Here is a 22,528-nt window from a genome sequence, read left to right as displayed (position 1 = left end):
CAATTTACAGATTTGGTACGTACGATGTTTCCTTATAATGACATATTATGTGGTATGTATATTACATAAATACATAATATATATATAAAGTCATTGAACAAAATGAATCCTAGAAGTGTGGATCTAAATCGATTTGAATGAGTTTGGTTTTAAAATGTTACTTCGGACACACGATCAGGCCGATCTTCTATCGGTTGATTATCTCTTCAGTGCTATACAGCAGGGGTGCCCTGGTTCATGAGGTGAGGTTTGTCTAGATCTTGGCGGTGTATGCGTTTGGCCACCTATTACGTGGCGGGTCGTATCGGGAGAGACCGGTTGAGGGAGACCTTTTGACCTCTCCAGCCGGACTGGACCCATCGCCTTGCAGTGGTAAGGATGGATTCATACGCCCGTCACTCCTGGACACATTGAACCACCCCTCATACTCTTTTCTTTCCCATTTTTTGAGAGATTTTTTTCCCTTAGGGCCACTTTTGTTGAGCTAATGTAAAAAAAATCAGTACATTATTTCAAGGCTACTATTATTGGTTATTAATATTTTAGTTGCCGACGAGTGTTCGTTACGAAGGTCTTCGACAAGTCAATTCAGGACAAGTCTTCGTCATTGTACTAAAATATTGATTAAAAGTAGGTACCTAGGTAGTACCAATAGAATTTCATATAATTCACAAGCGAAATACTATGATAATAGATTGATTCCCACTCAAAGCTTAAAAAGCGTAAATTTAATATAATGTAATTTAAATAGACAAGTAAAGGTTTTATCATAAATGAAGCACTTCAATGATTGATATCTAAGACTAGTATTTTATGACAATGTTTTTTTTTTTTTAAATTATGCATTTCCATTATTCATGCAAATTTACAACGAAATTACGAAAAAACAACTTCATTGGACAAGAAGCTACTAGTGCGACAGTGTGACAAAGTTCATTCTAAATTATGATACGTACGCAATCTGACAAAAAAATCCTCTAATTTGGAAAAATTGTCTAATTTGGTAAAATTTTAAGAAATTTAGTAAAATATCGTCGAATTTTATTAGATTTGATCAAATAATGTTGTTTTTTTCTGAAAAGAGAACACGTATTTTTTCATAAGCTGGATTTTATTTGATATTTTTTTATTTATGTCTGTCTGACATAAAAACAACATTCTCCAATGTGAGTGATACCTAAAACCAAAATAAACATAGGTGACCTAACCAAAAAGAAATTATTTATTCACATACGGTACAAGTACCTTTAAATACAGAATAACATATTTTTTTCTTTCACAAAAAAAGGATTACAAAATAATTGTAGTATAAAAATACTAATATTATGACCAAAATTTACAAACAGGCTATAGAAGACAAAATTTTAACTAATAACTATGTATTTTCAAGTTCTTTCGGTGCTATTAAAAATATCACTGTACTTATGCGTATTTGTTACCTAAACTGGTATGTGTGGTATAAAGAAGTAAGACGAATTGGTATTGACATCATTGTTGCAGTGAAAGATATTTTTAGTTCGTATGACTATATTAGGAACAAGAAATGAAATCAATTGCAATAATGCAGGGCTGTCGCCTGACCTTATTCCGTAAGTTAACAAAAAAAAGATATTTAAGTAGGCCATTGCGAGACCCGTTTGAAACTATTCCAAATATTGGAGAGGACAAAAAGTACTTAAGACAGGTTGTTTCAAAGAATCGGAACAATTAATCAAATTTCACAGTTAGAACGGGTTGTTTAGGACAATTTGAACAATTCTTCAAATTTAAATGTTAATTTTCGGGTTCTGTAAAAGCCCTATTCAAGTTCTGTTATTATTTCAGTTCTGTCAATCAACTAGCCTATAATAATATAATAACAGAACTTAAATAGGACTTTCACAGAACCCGAAAATGAACGTTAAAATTTGATGAATTGTTGAAATTCTGCGAAACAACACAGTGACAATTCAGCACACTTTTAAAAGTGAAATAAAGTCATTAAATACGATGAAAATTTTTTTTTAACCTAATCTAACATAACCCAGTTAATAAAGTTTTTGTTTCATCACTTTCCATGACTTTATATAACTTTTTAAAGATGTGATGATTTATCCGGTTACCGTGGAAGTTCTATGCAAGTGCTATTATTATTTCAGTTCTGTGAAGCAACTGGACTATGTTCATATAATAACAGAACTTCAATAAGACTTTCACAGGACTTGGAAATTAACTTTGAAATTTGATGAATTGTTCAAATTCTCTGAAACAACCCGCCCTTAATAATAATGTGGTATTAGCTATTCACTGACCGAATGTACTATAAGAATATTTGTTTGAAATGCACTTCATGCATAATAAATACAATTTCAAACCTTTTAAGCATTCTGATTTTGCTTTCCGGCTTAGAACAACCAAAAAAACTACGACGAACTCGAAAAACCAAGAAAACCAACGGGTTTGCGATAACAGGTTAAAGCCGATATCTCCTTCCTTTATCTTTACGTCGAGAAAGAAGTAAGAACGAGACGATAACTATAATAATACAGCAGAGAAAATAATGAAAGAGAGTAAAAACAAACGAGTACGAACGGAAGAAGAAGAAGAAGAAGAATAAAAAAGACAAAAGAGTAAAGAAGAAAATAAAAGCAAAGACCGAGAGTGAGATAAGGAACAATCGCATTCCGAATCTGGATTCGGGCAGGTTCGTGTGGAGCCTAGTTAATCAGGGAGATAACGGGTAACGCGGAGGGCTTACTACTGGCTGCACTATCTAGATCAAAATGTACCGATGTATGTGGAAGCAAGATAGTGCGCGGATAGCGTCTGCTACTTAACCCACCTACCAGCTAGTATCACAGCAGAGAGAACTGCCAGGCTCGAGAGAGGTATGTGCTAGTCGGTAGCCGGCTCACTGCCGGGTACTCGAATATATCTGATCAAACAAAAAGCGATCAGAAGTTGCATGCTTCGTTAGTTCGGGCACGAACAACAAACTGTGTATTGTTTTTTCAATGTAGGTTTTAACACAAAGAATTACAAACTACACGAAAGTGCAAAATATATGCACATACAAATATACTTCTACTCCAACCTCACCCGACACAACCACACAAGACATGGGACCAACAAAGTCATGGATTCAAATTTGGTCGATGTTTTCAATGCTATCCAAGGTTATATGTAATATAATACTATCAGATGGCTGAGATCTTTAGTTTATGAAAGACGATAATAATTAAAGAAATGGGATTTATTTATACTGGTTCTACAGATTTTAACAATAACAATCCAAATTATTATAAGCAATAAGACATCAGAAGGTGCGGGTTCAATTCGCGTCGGCTGCATTTATTTTTACTCGGGAGATATTTTCAATTTGTATGGATATTTCAGGCGTAATAATTTGGTATCCTTGCATAAAAAACCTTGTCTTATAAACATTACTTTATCATAAAAAAAATAATAATAACTGGATTAGTTATAAAAACTCAGATAATATACAAATAGGTACATAAAATTACAAGTTCCTGCTCAGTCAAAGGATACAAATATAAAAAAATATATACAAACTCACTCAAATTACGAATAATACAAAGCGAGGCAAGAGATACACTAGCTCAACAATTGTTATATTTTTTCGATCAATAGCAGGACATTTGTTCTGAATCCGAATAAATTATTGATGAAAATGTCTAATTCAGCACACTTATTATTCATCTTATTATATAATCGACAAATTTGTCGAAGGGCTAAAATAGGCGATATTATTTTTAAATGTATTCAAGGTGAAACATGCTGTAGCGTCTTAAAGAATAATAATTAGGGACATTTATTTTAATATTGCTAAGACCTAACGTAGTATCAAAATGACCGTGAATAATTTTTCTAAGTAAACATATTCTACCAGTCAATTAATCTCGAAGTGTTCAAGACGTACGTTGTATGATCTATGGTCGTACAGACAACATGTGAAAGAACAATCTTAGCATTTTTTGGGTTGTGTTCTGTTTTTAAAAAATGACTTCATCCAATTAAATAGGTTCCCGTGTATTCCTATTTGAAAAAGTTTTTTTAGTAAGATGGAATTGTTAACTTTACTAAAAAAGATTTGGAAGCCAGTATAAATTGCATCGTAATCTTTCATTAAATGAATTACAATTTGACGTGAATACTGAACACAGCAAATAATGGCGCCCAGCGTGTTTATTTTCACTTAAAATAATGTGTTTAAAAATAGCACAATGGAGTAGAATTAATTTCGTTGAAAGCGTGCAAGAACACAAGGTCACACTAAGGGCGAAAAACACATTTGTCAATTTTCATTTAAAGTTTTTAGCTTTATACCATTTTTCATTGGGTAATTTAATACACGTCCAACAATGACAGGCCAACGCATTAAAGTGTGCACAATAAGGGGTGAAAAAACGAAGAACGTAACATTATAAAAACAAACATACATATTGAATGGTGAAAGGATTTAAGATACAAAAAAAACAACATGTAAAAAATGTTTTTTTAATACAATACATCTCTCTTAATTAAAAAATGTTAAAATTGAAAAAAATAAATTGGTTTGGCTGAGGAATGAAACGCCCTTCCCAGGGACAGGAGTCGACCGCGTTACCGACCTTGCCAGATACCGATCGTGTAGGACTGACATTTATTTCGTACATTAACTGTTGTAATTTTGTCCGATTTCAGAAAAATGCGTGATGTCCGCGTGCGTGAGTTATTGACACCAATTGATAGAATGCATTGTCATCGACAACAAGTCTATCTGCCTAGTTTCAGCTCGATCCGATGTTTGGGTTAATCTTCGCTTCCAAGATTTGCATTAATTATTCATTCATTACCAAAAGCAAAAGTGAAATTAAAATAGATGTAATCAAAAATTTCCTTAGGATTTAAAAGAAGTATGAAATAAAATATCTTCGGCACAATTTACTCTCATTGAATCACCTAATTCAAAAAAAAATCTTACCATTTATCTTCATGTTATTCGTCGTATTTTTTTACCTGATCATGACACAAATAATTTGATCGCAGAGTTGGTCAACAAACCAAATTGACCTGAATCCAATTGACGTGTATACATCAAAAGTTTTACAGTGGGTATAACAGAATTCGTATGAATGACGGTGAATAATTTCAATCAACAACAGTGTTTACAGCGATATCAATCAATGTGCTTTAGCTATTGTTTTCTTTCGGGATATCAAAAAATATTATTTTTAATGCTATTAATTAAAAATTGAATTTTATCATGCCATCCTTTGGGAATGTAAGGTCTGAAGAGAATATTTTACAGCAAGTGCAAAGTTACTGTGTAATCAAAACACCATTTGCAATACCAACTATTATTTTCTCGAGAGACTCTGTTCAAATAACACGGTAATTCTAGATTTAGAGTAAAATAAACACATGGCGACAAAGTTCTCAACTTCACTAATCTAGAATTAAACTATAAAGATAGAGGCCTTCGAGAGTGTTTGTTTGTGACATCGTTGCGTGCATTCATAGAATATACAATCTTGGCTTTTTTTTGACCAAACATCATCGAGTAAATGAGACATAACGAAATCGACAAGCATTTCAGCATTTATTTAAAAAAATTTCAAATGGTTGGTGTTTAACTATTGTAATGCATGAGATCAAAAAATAAAAGATCGATGACCTCAATAAAATATGATCGATAGTGAAATCTGTGGACTATTTAAGTATAGATATTATCTAGTTCATAGTGTAACAATGGCTGCACGTACGTTTTGTTGTATGTATGAACCAAGCTTCAATCCCACAACCTCTATTCTCGAGTCAGGTTCGGGAGGGGGTGGGAATAAAGGGTTGGTGGGGTGGAGAAGGAAATAGTGCTGATGCGTGTTACAAGCAGTCGATGGCATTTTTGGGTTATTCACAAATCCTAAAGGGGAGGGTAAGACAAAAAGACATTCTGATAATAAAGCCTTTGGATAGCCAGTAAAAAATCTATCATGATAATAAATTTACGACAACGATATTTAAACCGAATACGTACCATTAAAAAAGGACTGCATCCACGTGTTCATTTAGGTAAATGCAAAATTTGGAAATGAGCGTTTGTTACTATAGGTATATTTGTATATGAATTCGTAGCGACTAAAGGAGTTCCACAGGGCTCGCACTTTAGACCTCTGAAATTTATTATACTGTATACATATACGACAGATGATTTAAGATTTTCACGGCCAAAGTATTATCGTGATTTATTTTGGGGTATTATGTCGTGTTGCGCATCTTCCTTCTTTAGCCGAAGTTTCAGTTTCAGATGTATAGATTGTGGTGAAGTGTGTGTTTATGTGTGCACATTTTGTACAGTATGAAAACATTAACAATACACAATTTGAAGATGGTGCAAGACGAGCCTTACGTAATATAATAATGGGACAACTTTTTCATACACAATGCATTCAAACTACAGGGAAATACTGGTTGAAGGCGGATGCCATCAAAACGGCAATTGAAGGCGTACCATAAATCGCCTCTTGGCAAACATTCAAAAGGATTTTTAAACTGTGCTACACACCTATAAGGAGACAACTTGAACTTTACGATGTCGTCCGCCCACGTAATAGTCACTAGGAAAATAGAAGAATCAAGTTGTAATATTTATTCGTAAAACATGTTAATTGCTTGCGACCCTGGCCATTAAAGACTATATATTATTATATTACCGTTCACAGCTCCCTTGTTTGCTTCTATGTCCCACTTTTTACTATTTAATCAAATTCATACAGGTTATTTAAGGATCTTGCGGCCATCATACTAGGCAAGTGTTCGTATTACGTATTCCTTAGATTTTACGTCCTAGGCCACACCTATTACCATCATGTAAATAAGGGAAAAAATATTAATTTTAAGATAGAATTCGTGATAGCAAAATTAATAAAGGCATTCGTAAATTTTGAGCCATTTAATAAAATTAATATCAGACAACCTGTAAGATAGACCAACTTCTAAGATGTACATCGATGGTAGTGGGATTCACAAAAAAATCCAACACATTCAGTGAGCTAATGAAAGGTTTTCAAAGTCACAATTAGGATTTGCAATCCCGCAGGATTTCAGCAATATTTGATCCAACGGATTTGCGGTATTTTCATGGGAGGGATGGGACAAATTAACTAATTTACACCAAAAACGTGCTTTTTTGATTTTTCACATGCTTGCGGGTTGCGAATCACGAGGTATTTTTTTATAATAAATACTACCAGTACCAAAGACGATTGATCTCAAATGACTGTGGCGAGTCCTGTCAGTGCCATTTACGTTTTTATATTTATAAATCTAACTTTTCTTAAAATAAACTACTTATTATGCTACCTTTTCAAGATATTTTTTATAATATTACTAGTACCAAAGATAATTGATACGGAAAGTCCTCTTAAACGACATTCCGTGTTAACTTTTCAACGTCTTTTTATTAGTAACATATAAATATAATTATTATCCCAAATAAAAAAAAAATTATGATTTTTTTAAAAATAAGTATTTATTAAATAATTAATCAATTTACAGTATAATAGTATTACAGAGTATAATCAATAATGTTAACTAAAATAATTCATACAATTAGTTTTCACTGCTATTGATTTTTTAATGTTCGTCTTCTATAGAAGCTGGCGCTTGTGAAGAGTGGTGAGCATCAAGATTAAGAATATTTAGTGTTTTTAATTATGAATATTAAAATTTATAATTAATTAAAAAGATAGTTTCATCATTTCGGTATTTTTACATTGAACTTCTCTTTAATTGCTTTTAGTACGTGTTTATCGTTTTCTATTGTTCTGATATTTTCGGGTAGGCTGTTGAAGTGTTAGCACTATGTCAATTTAATTCCCATAAATAAAAATCCCGCAAATTCCGCGGGATTACCAAATTCTATCCCGCAATCCCGCGGGATTTGCAAACCCTAGTTACAAGACCACTTTCTCTGTCTCGAGAGATTATTTCGAAGTTGCCTAAAATACGTAACTCTATTCAAGAATTTCCAAGATTGGCATCAAGAAAGGTATTACAACGTAACCTTGTTGAGTCTTAGCAAAATTAGCAAAGTTAAGCATACGGATCCGTTTTGTGGATTATGTTTTAAGTTTCATGATCATATAATGCTGACTGCTCAAGTCAGAAGAAATTGTTGAAAACACAAATAATTTTTTTGTGGATTTTATGTATAGGGTTTTGAACCTGCGAACGCTAGACTCAGGCCTAAAGCTTCCCGCATGCCACGTAGCTCGTCAAGACGTAATATCCATAACAGAGATTATGGTAAATTCAGTGAATGGTATGCGAAGATTGCTGAGGTTTGAATATTATGTCGAAAGGGTCGAAGCATCAAGCGTGGGCTGTCTTGAAGATGATGGTTAGTAGAGCTAAGCTTTCCAGAGACGATGCGATTTGAAGGAATCATGTGGAAAGGGATCGGTAAATGGGCTTGGCTTACGGAAATGACGGTCGGATGGACGAGCCTTTTAATGTGATTGCTTCAGTTAGTACGGATGAAAACGTTTGTAGGAGGCGCTATTAACAACGAATTTGCATGGTATTATTCGGCCCAAAGAAATCATCCAAAACTTCGTTGTTTTTTATTAATTTTCTAAAATTAAAAATTGACAGAGTACTCGTTTTATTTTGAGCCCGAACTACATCTATAAATATCAGTTTTCATTTAAATTAGAATCACTGGACAATTTGGGAGGCGCTGCCCGGGGAACCATTTGTTGGATAACAAACACCTCTGCCATAGGTCACCTCAAGTGATTCGCGACGTTTCGTGATTTCAGGGGTACCCGGGTTCATTTGGTGAGGTGTGTTCAGGATGCTCCTGCCCTGTGTCAGATCGGTAGAGTCTGGTTTGGAGACCCTTTCACCTCTCCAATTGGTATCTCGACCCATCGCCTTGCGCCGCAGTGGGAGAAATATTTTCATATGGCCGTCACACCTGGCAACAGTTATCCCTAGATTCCTATCCAACCCTCATACCTTTTACCTACCTAAAACTTCCATTTCCTTAAAAAAAGACCCTCCACACAGCATCCCAAAAGAAAACAAGGGCCATTGTGTGGGGTTAATGTAAAAAAAATTAACAGATAATCTTTAGAAGCGTGATCTTAAGTGATGTGAAATACAACTAATGTCAATTTGCATAATTACTACCTTAAGTAAGGAAAAATTGAGTCCATATCGTGCACAGACACGCCCAAAAAACACATCTATCGAATTATATCTTCAGTGTTTTAAAACTACGAGTATAATATCAACCACAGATGAAAAAAGTGTATTTTTCAAATTTGTACAACGCCATTGCGGTGATTCACAAAAATATCGCTCTATAATTTATTTTTATGTGTTATTAATGTTATTATCATAATTGACCAGAAAATACGATATAATGAGAATTCGATCGAATTGCAAACAAACCAGGCAACAAAATTAACAACCTATTACGAATTTAATCAATTCAATAATATCAGCAATCATCTAAAAAGCTGCGAAAAAATGAGGTTAACGGAAAAAAACTAGAAAAAGAGAACCGAAAGTAAGGAAACGTTCAAATTGGATACAATAATCATTTTGTCCGATTTATCCACGGCCGCCGCAAAGCCGAACGAAGACGTGCGTGAAATATTACACAAAATAATATTACTGGAGTCTTCTTTCTTTTATAATAATAATAATAATAATAATCAGTCATACTCTAACAAAACCAGTTAGAAGAAAAAAGCGGTCGTAACCGCCAATCGGTTTTTTTTGCGATTTTGTATCGTATAGAATTTGGTTTTGTCCAGACATTCAAATTAAGGCGACATAAGCCTCTAATAACGGGTTTGCTCGACGCTCACATTTTAATTATTTCTGATGAGCGTATTACTAAAATCTCAAATGTTTCTAGAGGGAACCCTGCAGATGTAAGTTATTTATATTTAAGATTAATAAAAACAGGACCGTAACGTTAAAATATTTTATGTAAAACGGTTTGCAAATTTTATAAAACATTTTTCAACTGTAAAATTAGCTGTAAACACAAGATTTTATTTTTCTAGTCGATGAATTAGTAACTTCACGAGGGATCCCTCTAGAAACATTTGAGATTTTTGCAATTAGTTCATTAGAAATAATTAAAATAAACCCCACGGAAAGATCGATTTTACAGGCCTGCTAGGGCAAAGTCGACCGTAGGTCCATCCATTACGCCAGGCCGCACGCCGAATATTGTTTTTATACGACTTCATCACTTATGTCGTTAATATTCCCACTTTGTTTTAGAGATTTGATAGGGCAAGTCTGTCGGCGTTAAGATTCTGGCTTTATTTTAGGGTATTGTCTCGTCTTAATAGATGAGTCAATCAGGGAAAAGGGAACAAACCAACTTGCGCGGGAGGCGGCGTGGCTGTCCCTCTTTCGTTGATTTGTCAGTAAATGAATGTGACAGTATACAGGCAACTCGCATTGTAATATTACCATTTGGTCCATTTTGTTTTGACCTACAAACAAATTTACAGACAGACGAAAAACAAAACGGTCGAGTTAAAACGGGACTTTGTTACGCTCAGTCAATTATGTAAAACGTACACGTACGTTGTTGAAGAAATAAATAATCGGCTTCCCAGTTAACCTACACAGTGGACAATGTATGCAAGTAACGTAGCAAAGGTCATGGCATTTTACTTCTATATACCTATACAATAATATTATTGTACAGCGAATGGTCGCGGAGCCAAAGCGAATTGTGAGTTTATCAACACATGGACCTATTATAAATATGCAAGCAAATTGTGAATTGCTAAGGCCCAGTTGTTTCGTGTGTGACAAAGTCATCATCAAATGGTCACTCAGCGCCATTTTGATTTTGTTTTACACTTGGCCGATTTTGCGTTTCAGCTTTCTATCATATTGTAATCAGCTGACAAGCTTAACAAGATTGTTGTACTCTTCAACGCTTAAACGGACTTAGGACGTGTGATTTGTTTTTGCGGTACTATTCCGTGTTTCGCTACCTCCTTCTTTAGCCAACGTTTCGGACAGCATTGTAATGTCCATCATCAGGGCAGATCTGATTACACATCTGCCCTGATGATGGACACTGCAATGCTGTCCGAAATGTTGGCTAAAGAAGGAGGTAGCGAAACACGGCATAATACCCCAAAAACAAATCACGATGATACTTTTGGCCGTGAAAATCTCAAATCATACCGGACTTAGGACGGGTTGTTTCAGAGAATTTTAACAATTCAGCAAATTTCACAGTTAATTTTCAAAGACTGTGAATGTTCTATTCAAGTTATATTATTATTTCACTTTTGTGAAGCCACTGGCCCATGTGATGAAATTTGATGAATTGTTCAAATTCTCCGAAACAACCCGTTATTTTTTCAAATGTTGAAAAACAAAAACAAAACGGAGCTGAATAGCCATTTGATGACAATGTTACATTTGAGTGTTTGTGAAACAACCCGTCCTAAGTACTAAGAAGTAGATAATTCATAACATCGATTTCAGTAGTTAGACAGGTAAACATATTTGATTATATTGAATTATTGAACATCCTATTAAACTACGTGAAAGTATTGTGACAATAAAAAATCAATTAAATTTAATAACAAAGCTAGAGCTATTTTTACAGTTAAGCGCACTTCTATAATTTAATCAATTTTCATGAACCATTTATTTTCATCTTTAAACAGATAGATAATCAATTTCGTTGTCCTTTCTGGGAGTCAAAACGTCTTATGTAAATTAACGATAATAACAGTTTATTTAACGATGATTTATATAGTGCCGTTTTTGTGAAAAATCGCCTCACATCAGTTTTCTTTCAAATCGGTGTAGATAACACTTGTATGCGCCTACATATTCAGAAGTGCTGTTTGTTGATCTACAATATGTTTTTAACTCTCACCTGTGCATAGGCTGCGATCGTTGCGTGTACTGCGCCATGTGTGCGCGTCGGGCGGTGGGCGGGATGGGCGGGATGGACGCGGTAGGCGGCGGGGTGGCTGGTTGCGTGGGGCGGGCCTCGGCCACAGGGCATGGCTACCAGCGGGGCGCAGGGGGCATCACACCGCCCGCCGGCGACCTGGCCTACTCTGCTGCTGCCAGCTGCCTGCCCGCTGCCTGCCCGCCCCGAGAGGGAATTCAAACTAGCAATGCCGACAGCGAGACGGAAACGCCGAATCGTCTCGGACACTGATGCTCAATGCTTCACTCGACAGCGCTTGTCAAATTAAAACGCTCGGTCAAGAGCGCTAACTGGGCTTCTACCGACAGCGCTCACTGAGCAAATTCGCTTCACTCGACAGCGCTTATGAAATTACAAGGCCCGGTCGACAGCGGTCACTGGCCAATTTCACTTCGCTCGACAGCGCTAGCGGCTGGTTAGCTCGAATCGAGCTGGATTTTCGCTCCACTCAACAGCGCTCACTTATCAACTCGTCTGGGTCGCCGGCGCTCGACTATCAGAACATCAAGGTCGACAGCGCTTTCTTTCCGCATTGATTTTCCAGCAATATTTATTCAAAATCGCAGCATGCATGTACGTTTAACTTTTATTTGATTAAGATTATTATTAATCATGCACTGTTTATTAATTAACACTACGCGGAGATTGCTTATTAAAAAGCAGAACACTGTAAAGTAGGAAGACTGGATAATATTTTTATACTTGGTAGGTTTAAAATCTATTTTTTTAAATATTTATATTATTAAGTATTATTTTAGGTTTAAAGTTAAAAGTATTATTTATAAGAGCCAGGCTTTATATTATTTTTAAATATTTTAAATATATTTCTTGATTTATGATTACGTGTAAATGATTAAGAAATGCAGATGAATATTATATTATTTACGATAAAAGGATCACAGTAGAAATAATCTGACGAGAACTATGTTTGCACTTCCATTAAAACTATTATACTTAGAACATTTCATGTTATTCTTGATTCTAATTATGTAAATCGTGAAGAGTGACTTTTAAAAATATGTTTTCCCTAATTATACACCTTAGCCAAGTATTTACAATTAAATATTATATTATTAAGCGTGATTTTAATTATTATTAATCTTTACCAACTAGTACTTCTACGTGACACCGTTGCCAAACGTTAGGGGACCTGCAAAAAAAAACAAAATTTATTAATTCGGAAATCATTATAACTAAATATGAAAACAAAAAAAATATAAAGAAAAAAACGAAAGAGTCTCACGAAACGTAGATTGTTCAGTATTAAGTTAATATAAATACAAAATAAAATATTTAAGGCGAGTTCTAAGACTCTAATAACGGGGGTTTGCTCGAGGCACAAATTTTAATTAATTCCGACGATTCGTCGTTACATCTTTCTCTTTTTCAGACCGATACCCACGGATGTAAGTTGTTTATATTTAAGATTAATAAAAACAGTACACCATTAAAATATTAAAAGGTTTTTCAACTATAAGAGGTAAGCACAAGATAGAGGTAAGCACAAGATTTTATTTTTCTAGACGATGAATTGGTAACTTTCCGAGTTATTCAATCAGAAACAGCTGAGATTTTAGTAAAATGTTTATCAGAATTAATCAAAATAAACCCTGCGGAAAGATCAATTTAGACACGCTAGGGCAAATTCGACCGTCGACAGTCGAATTATGGGATAAGGAAAAGGAACAAAGCAAATGGCGCCAAATGCCGCTGTATGTATATACGCAGCATAAGTGAAAACAATGGTTTGCAATAGTAATAACGCCGTCACATCGTGAAAAATTCTTGAGCGATTTGTGGATTGAGTCCGTGACCAATAAAATCTATTGCCAGAACGTCTACTTCGCGATCATAGAGCGTGTGGCGTAGCAAACAGCCCACAAATTTCAGAGACAAATTTCAGCCATAAAAATTAATCAAAGACGGTCCGAGAGAATATGTTGATCATTATTTTATGTTCAAGAAAAATATTTCCACTACGTTAAACTATATAAATCTGAATTCAATTTTCTTTAAACTGGTTGAAGTGATTTTGCATTGTTCAAAATAGACAAATTCCAATATTAGACGAACTCTGACATCTTTTTTCATGTTCGAATAATTCACACAGATAAAATTTTCACAATATTTCAAACTTTTTATTTCGAATGGGTATATCGCTTTGTCAAGGATTTTTCGTATATCATTTTCAATGTATTATTGTGAACTTAAAGTCACTTTAGACAAATTTTCATTTCGATGATCACAAATTTGATAATGTCATTTGTTTGTTCACTTTGCCGATTCGATTTTCTAACATAAATAATTATGATTATCTGGTGACCGGATAAATCATCACAGTGATAATTCATCACATATTTAAAAAGTTATATAAATTCATGGAAAGTGATGAAAGAAAAACTTAATTAACTGGGTTAAGTAGGTTAGGTTAGGTCAAAAAAAATTTTTGTTTCATCGTTCATTCATTTTGACTTTATTTCACTTTTTAAAAGTGTGTTGAATTGTCACTGTGTTGAGTTATCATGGAACCGATTATCTATGTGTAATTAAGACTTCTAATAAAAAAATAAATAAACAATTGACTATCAATTCGTCAATTTTCGCGTCGATTATGAAATTTTTCACTGAATACGGAAACTTTCAGAATTCAAAAAAATCCTTTCGTGTAAAAAAATACTTTGTTTTAGTGAAGATTTCCAACGCCCGAAAACTATAAAATTTGGGAATAGATTTTAAACTAGTTTTGAATTTAAGCCATAAATCTTTTAAAAAATTAATTAGTTTTATTTGCCAACTTTGATAATTAATTGGCGTAGATTACTGAAATTCAGAAAATTTCCATACAATTTAAAAAATAGCAAATTTTTAATTACGATGTTTCAAATAACGTACTTCACAATATTAGGAGTTACCTACGTATCGACGTACTATGAATATTAACCAAACTGAAAACAATTTTGAAAAACTCACTTGATTTTGGTACCTACACAATATGCAAGTCTCAAAAACGAAATGATTTCGGAATGTGGTTATTGAAACTTATAATTTTGAATACCACAACGGAAGCAGATAAATGTTAGTAAGTTTGTAAAATTGTGTTTTGGTTTTTGAGAATTTTACAAAAGGTACCGGGAAAATAACGAAAAAAAACTAATATTATTTCATTAAAATTTTATTATTTACATAAAATTATAATTATAATGCAATTTCGGTAAAAACTAAAATTTCGGAATAGAGATAATATGAGAGATATAACATTTTTTTAATATCGTAACTTTACTTAAATTTTAGAAAGACTTTAAATTTTACAGATGAATGATTGATTTTTGTTAACTTTATCTTCAAGGAGAATTAAAAAAACTTCAAATGAGACACTTCACATTTTTCATAAATTAAGAACGTTGTGAACCACAAAGCAAACGTAGTTAATAATTTTATAAGAAATATGCAGTTACGTTAATCTAAGTCTAGACAAATAAATTAATTCGGGATACAGTAGATATATTTTACTTGGTACATATCATAACGAACAGGAATTTAGGATAAAATGAGAGTGCCTCAAATAATGTTGTTACTTTGGTAACTTAATCATACCGGAGAGAACAGATGAAAATTTGTTTTCATTATTTGAAAAATATTTTTCATAAATAACTTGATTCTGATGCGCAATACAGCATCAAAAATGAAATTATGTATTCCATAAAAAAGTTAGAGATATTTAATTTTTAGTACCATACCGAAAACGGGTGTAGGGATAATAGGGAAAAAGTTTTTACTTAATAAATAGATAAAATTATTTATTTAATGTATTTTTAGACAACTTAATCATCTCGTAGTATGAAATCACAAAACTTCAAATTGGACACTTCATTTAGATTCTTCATCATTTACGAACGAATTAAAATATTTTAAAACACACAGTAAAAACAATATCATTAAAATGCTTGATATGGGTTGTGCAATTTCAAAGTCATTGAAACCATATTATTTCAGAATTGAGGATTTCATGTTTTTAGTTACCCAACTAACATATATTTTGATACGTTGTGAATGGCTTTTGGGTCATTTTGTTGTTTTTGATAACTTTTATTAATAAATCACAAAACTTCAAATTAAACACTTCACTTTGATTTTTCATCATTTACGAACGTTGTGAATGATTTTAACACCGCGATATTTTCTCTCAAATGTCTTATTTTTGATGCACAATTTCCAACTTCGAAAATGAAAATTTCAGAAAACAGATATTTCAATAACAAACACGGATTTAGAGATAACGAGAATCCCCTTTACATAATTTAGTTAGTTATAACAAATTTTATAATAATGGAGAAATCACAAGACTTAAAGGTACTTTCACTTCGATTTTTATCACTTGCGAACGAGTTTAATTTAACAATACTGTGAAAACAATTTTACAACTTTATTTTGACGTGCAACTCGGGACAGAGTTAGAGATTTTCACTTTTTTTTAAATCGTAACGAAAACAAAGATTGCGATATGGTAGGTAACTACTTTTTTCATATGATTTAGGTCATTTTGAAAGACTATCCATTATTCCGGGTAAATTACAAAATTTGAAATTAAACACTTCACATCGATATTTCATAATTTACGAATTAATGATTTTAACTATAGCGTGGAAACAAATTTACTTAGTTTTAACGCGCAATTTCAGAGTCCAATATCGAATTAACTCACAATATAGTTGGGATATAAATATATTTAAGTATTATAAATCATCATTTCGAACACGGATTTATGGACGATTTTTTTTCAGCTTTTGAAAACTTTATCAAACGGGACAAACAAATATTTCAACACTTATTTTCATTATTTACGACCGATGCGAATGATTTTTAATGAATTTGGTTCAAATTTTTGATGTCAAAGAAAAACACATTATTTCGGGAAAGTTCTAAAGAGTTTTTACTATTTAAAAAACACGACCGACTTAGATGAGAAATTGGGAATGGTTTACGCTGAATTTATTAACTTTTTGAGACTTTTCAAATCAACTCAAAATTAATTTGTTCCAAAACTGAACTTGTTAAATTGTGTATTTTAAATTTTTTTTTATTACTAATAAACTTTCCGAATAGTATTTGTTAGAAAAGTTATATTTAAGAAATTCCCAGGTTTATTTTTTAAATTCAAAGTTTCGGAATGGGATTATTTTTATTTATGTCCATGGGAGGAATTCGTGTACCATTTTATCACTTTTCACAACACGATTATGAAAGACGGGTGAAAGATTAATACAAAATACACTGGGGTTTATATGGATTTGAGAATATAAAACGTAACTTTTGATAAAATTTATCCCTTGATTTGGTAATATTTCGGATAAGCAGATTTGGACTCGAGAGATTAAAAATGTGTTAAAATAGGAGAAAATCACAAAATCAAAAGTTGTCGAATGTTATTATTAAATTTTGGCAGGTTTTCAATATTTATAATTTTTCACACTTTTGAGATTAATTTCACATCATTTAGTATGAGACACACTTTTGAAACACGGTTCGAACGTTCGTAACAAGGTTTTAGCATAAAATATTACTTAAACAGTTATAAGTACGAAGTATTTAGTCGAATAACAAAAAAAAATAATGATATTTTATGAAATTGTCAATTTGATAGGGAATATTTTCAGTATGGCGATAAAAGGGTTATTTTCGTAAATTATTGACGTTTTTACATGAAATCACAACCAGTGGGAGTTATTAAACCGTTTTTAAATGTTTTGGACAGAATTTAACAGGTCTTGACACCGTTTTCGTAACAATATAGTTGCGATATCAGTTTTTAATGATAGAACGTCCAGCGTCCTGCCAGCAGGACTTTACGTACTACCGGTAGGACGTAAGTTTTTTGTTTATATGCGGCTTTGTAGGCCTGCTAGCAGGATGCCGTTAACTGCATTGCATAGTGCGTCTCTTTCTGATTCAGCGAGTTTTTGAATCGTATTTCTGCGATCAGTCTGGCCAAAATGGCGGCGAGTATAAGACGTGGGGTCCGCGTTCGCGTCAAAGCCACGTATTTCGACGAAAATGATGGCCTAAACACATGGAGTCGCAAACATTTTGGTGATAATTACGACATTAGTTATTGTTGGGGCACTGTAAAAAAGTTAGAAAACAATTATGCAAGGGTATATTGGGAAATTGACAAAAAAATATCAACCGTGCCCGTTGGAGTTCTAATTGCTGAAACCGAAAATGACAATTTAGTGGAAGCAAATACAAATGAAGAACATTGTAAGTACAAACTTTCTTATTTTATTCATAGGCTTACGTTTATAGTAAGCCTAGTATATTCCCATAGAAAAAATAGTACTTGGAGGTTGCTTGTTCGTTTCCATTATTTACGTGATTGACAATTTTTTTTTGACAGGCACAACATAAATTAACTTTGCTAAGTTTGACTTGTATGGGTATGTATGCGTATGTATTTGCGTGTCTGTGTGTGTGGGCGCGTGCTTGCCTGTGTGTCTGTGCCTGGGTGTGTGTGTATTAAAAATATTTTTATTATTTTTTAACTGATAAACTTTATTAATGTTTATAAGACAAGGTTTTTATGCATATCACAAAGGATTACAAATTATTATAAGCAATAATTATTAGCCAGAAACACCCATACAAATTGAAAAAATCTTCCGAGAAGATATAATAACTGCCGACGACGAAAAATAATAATATTTGACAATTCTAAGTATTCACCAATAAAATGTAGACATAATTTGTCGCGACGCTATCTAGTGGGGAATTTAGCAAGTAAAATTGCCTTCCCTACTATAATAAAGTATGTTGTTCTTAGGTGAAATAATAAAATAAGCAATAGTTGTTGAACGAAATATTTCTAATACATATTGAATAATTTGACGGGACAGGAGATAGGCCGGCGTAGCTCAATGGATCGATCACCTGACCGGAAATCAGGAGGGTGTGAGTACCGTCGCGACGCGTCGGCGGTTATTATTTCTTCTCGGAAGATTTTTTCAATTTGTATGGGTGTTTCTGGCTAATAATTATTGCTTATATTTATTTGGAAAATAATTTTAAGTTTAAATATATTGAGTACCTACACCCCTTTGCGTCTGTTGATCACTAATAATGGATTTTTTTTCAGCATCGTCTGAATCGGGTTCTTCTTCTTCGAGCGAAGATGACGAGACAAGTATTTCAGTACATCCGAATTCAAGTACAAGCAACGTAAATTCTGCTCGAAATACAACAGTTGCAAAGGGTGTTACCTGGACTTTTCATGAAGCAATACGTGTCGATCAACGACAACAAGGCTATTTCAAAGCTACCTTGCTAGTACCATTGGGGCCCGCACGAAGTATCAAGGATGCATTTTTCATGATATTTCCGAGAGAGAAGCTTAGTTACATAGTCCATTGCACCAACTATTCGTTTCCAGCAAGACAAAAACTGTTGAACGAGAAGGAATTATTAACTGTTTTTGGCATATTATATGCTATGACTCTTCAAGAACTTCCAGATCGACGATCCTATTGGAATACCACCTCTGATGGAATATATCCCCCTGCAAATTTTGGACAAAGATTTGGTATGAGCCGCCAAAGATTTGAGATCATTCTCATGGCATTGCGCTTCACACAATCCTCAGACCTTGATTTTTCTGATAAATGGCGTAACACTAGAACATTAGTAACGATGGTGAATGATAAACTAAAAGATACCATCCATCCTGGGTCAAAAATAACTGTAGATGAATCCATGTTCGCCTGGTATGGAAGGGGTGCGTACTTCAAAAACGGAATGCCAGCAGTTATGAAGATTAAAAGAAAACCAAAAGGAGTCGGTTGTGAAGTAAAAACAGCGTGTGATAGTGACACAAACATTATGATCAGAATGGAAATTAATGAGGGCAAAGAAGCAATGAGTACGAAGAAATGGCAAAGAGAATTTGGCGCAGGAACTGCAACTACTTTGAGATTGACAGAGCCATGGTATGGTTCTGGCAGAGTTATAGTTGGTGACTCTTGGTTTGCTTCAGTCAAAACAGCTGTGGAGTTATTCAAAGTTGGATTGTATTTTATTGGACTGGTAAAGACAGCACATAGTTTCTATCCTGTGTCTGAGATGGCAGCTCAGTGTCCTACGCATAAGGGGGCATCTGTTGTGAGTACAGCAGAAAAAGACTCTGTGCAGCTCACTGCCTGTGCCTGGAGAGACAAAAAGATTCATACATTTGTAGCCACTTGCGAAACGACACTGCCTGGCCTGCCATCACGCAAAAGAAGGTGGGACGATGAAGGAAATTTATTTTACCGAGAAGTCGATCGGCCTAAATTAGTCCAGCAATATTTTGACGGGGCTGCGGCTATCGATATTCACAATCACATTAGGCAGGATGGATTGGCATTGGAGAAAGCTTGGGGCACACAAAAATGGGAACATAGAATATATGCCTCAGTTCTGGGCATTATAGAAACGAATGCGTATTTGGTTTTTAATAATTTCTTTCGCTCCGAACATGATCAGGTGTCTCACAGGTGGTTTACTACCAACCTGGTATTAGCTCTAACTATTAATGACGATGATAACCTACAAGAGAATGAGCCGCCACCACACGAGAACATCGCTCACAGCGGAGAACACATTCTTGAGGCCCTGTCAAAATCAGATGACAGAAAGAGAGTTCAACGCAAATGTATAGTTTGCTCCAGAGTCAACAAAAAACAGCAGAAGGCGAGCTTTTTTTGCAAGACATGTGGTCCGCGATGTGTTTTATGCTCTCCACAGACAGGAAGAAACTGCTTCACCTACCATATCGCGAATGGAATTCCAGCATAATCCTTTTTTTAATTTTCTCAAAGTAAATACAATTTTCACTTACGTTTTTTTTTCTTCATTTTCTTGTTTATTTTCTACCCTGTTATATTAATAAGCGCCCATGTCTTATTTTATTATACCTTTTTTTAATTTTCTCAAAATAAATACAATTTTCACTTTCGTTTTTTTTTTCATTTTCTTGTTTATTTTCTACCCTGTTATGTTAATAAGCGCCCATATCTAATTTTATTAAATAAAATACAGAAAGTTTGTCACCTCTGCCTATTTTTAACATGCATAAAAGTCGAGTACTGCTAGAAGGACAGCCTCTTATATTCATACAAAAACCGCAAAAAATTGCGTACTGCTGGCAGGACGCACACTCGTCGAATTGTCCTTCCGGAAGCTCCTTCCGGCAGGACAAGGGTTTGGACGTTCTATCATTAAAGCAATTTACCATTTTATCACTGAATCTTCACAAATAAGAACGAAACAAAATGATTTAGAGTGATATTCTCAAATTCGTGCAATTAAGTCACGAGATCGTAAAAATATGATAAATTAACAAAAAATCTTGTGGTTTTCAATGAATTTCATCCATAGATTTATTAATTAAGCATTCATCTAGAAGTTTTAACCAGAAATGTCATTGAATTGCACAATTCTCGTATCAATATGAGCAGCAAGTCGGTAGTCAAGTATGTTCATATAACATGAAATCATTACTAATAGGACTTAATTTAATACAATTGACAATAAAAAGCAACATTTACGAAGAATTTCTACAGTTTCTTCATGGAAAAGTTAATGAAACTACGCCTTGTAACTGACGACATGAATCGTAAGAATGCTGTTTATTTATAGAAAATCTTGACTTATTCACTTAAATTCACGTTAATATTGGGTTTAGGGATATTTATTTCATAATTTCAAAGTCAAATATCCACTCCGAAAGTGATCTCTTCTTAGCATCAGGGATCTCTTACATAAACGTTGTGTAGAAAATCACATTTTAATAACTTTAATTGTTCCTGTATATAAATATACGTCACTGGAGGAGATAAATATGTAATTTGATTCAATAATTTATAAAGGGCATACGTCAAAATAGACCAGATGAGTCGCACTTTCGCAGAGTTGTGTATATTTCTTTAAAAACACTCTATTTACCGTTTATAACGTTCAAAAACACGGACGAGGTATTTTTTGATACGGAATTAGCAGAATAAGCACGAAAACGGTCGGAGGAGCAACAGAATCGCCTTCGCAAGGCACAGACCTATCGCGTGGACTGGTTAAACGTGTAACAGGACAAGAACGAGCTGCAAAACTCACACAAAAAACACGGCCAAAACCAAAAACACACCCCAATCTTTATATAAATACGTTTTACAACAATAACACACCTATTATTTCACTGTTAAAACGTATTTGAAGTTGTGAGAGTCCATTGAACTGTTCCAGTTGAATTTAACGTGGAGTAAAATATTACGCGAGGCAACGTTGTATAGCCAACATATACATGGTGGCAGGCGGAGTGCGGGAAGAGCGGAGGGGAGGGGAGGGGCGGGCCGGTCCACTGCGGCGGGGGGGTGTCGCCCGGGCCAGAGAGAGACGGCGAGAATGAGCAGCGAGCAGCTAGCCAGGCCGGCCAAACCGAGGAGTCTCTCATGCCGATGGGAAAATTATATATTGTTATTATTGATTAATTAATTTCATTCGTGGCAACATTTGACACGTCGCCGGTAT

At 34.1% G+C, this 22,528-nt stretch overlaps 1 protein-coding gene across 2 annotated transcripts in view; it reads right to left on the bottom strand.

The window, feature by feature from the left end:
• Positions 1-22,295, bottom strand: part of Smr (nuclear receptor corepressor smrter) — a 608,275-nt gene extending 585,980 nt beyond the window's left edge. Inside the window, exons 1-2 of one of the 2 annotated variants that reach the window (XM_089645124.1) lie at positions 22,186-22,295; positions 11,918-13,127 (exon numbers count right to left, since the gene is read on the bottom strand). In XM_089645124.1, the coding sequence (XP_089501250.1) occupies positions 11,918-11,955 (38 nt within the window). In that variant the 5' untranslated portion in view covers positions 11,956-13,127; positions 22,186-22,295. Of the gene's footprint in view, positions 1-11,917; positions 13,128-21,949; positions 22,071-22,185 lie in introns of those variants that run through there. The other variant, XM_089645125.1, reaches the window with a different exon arrangement.
• Between the last annotated feature and the right edge of the window lie 233 nt (positions 22,296-22,528).

This window comes from Hesperophylax consimilis, chromosome 22, assembly GCF_061612785.1.
Source record: "Hesperophylax consimilis isolate HC1 chromosome 22, BYU_Hcon_1.0, whole genome shotgun sequence".
Lineage (NCBI taxonomy): Eukaryota > Metazoa > Arthropoda > Insecta > Trichoptera > Limnephilidae > Hesperophylax > Hesperophylax consimilis.
The sequence above is the reverse complement of the archived record's forward strand: the minus strand, read 5'-3'. Positions and strand labels throughout refer to the sequence as shown.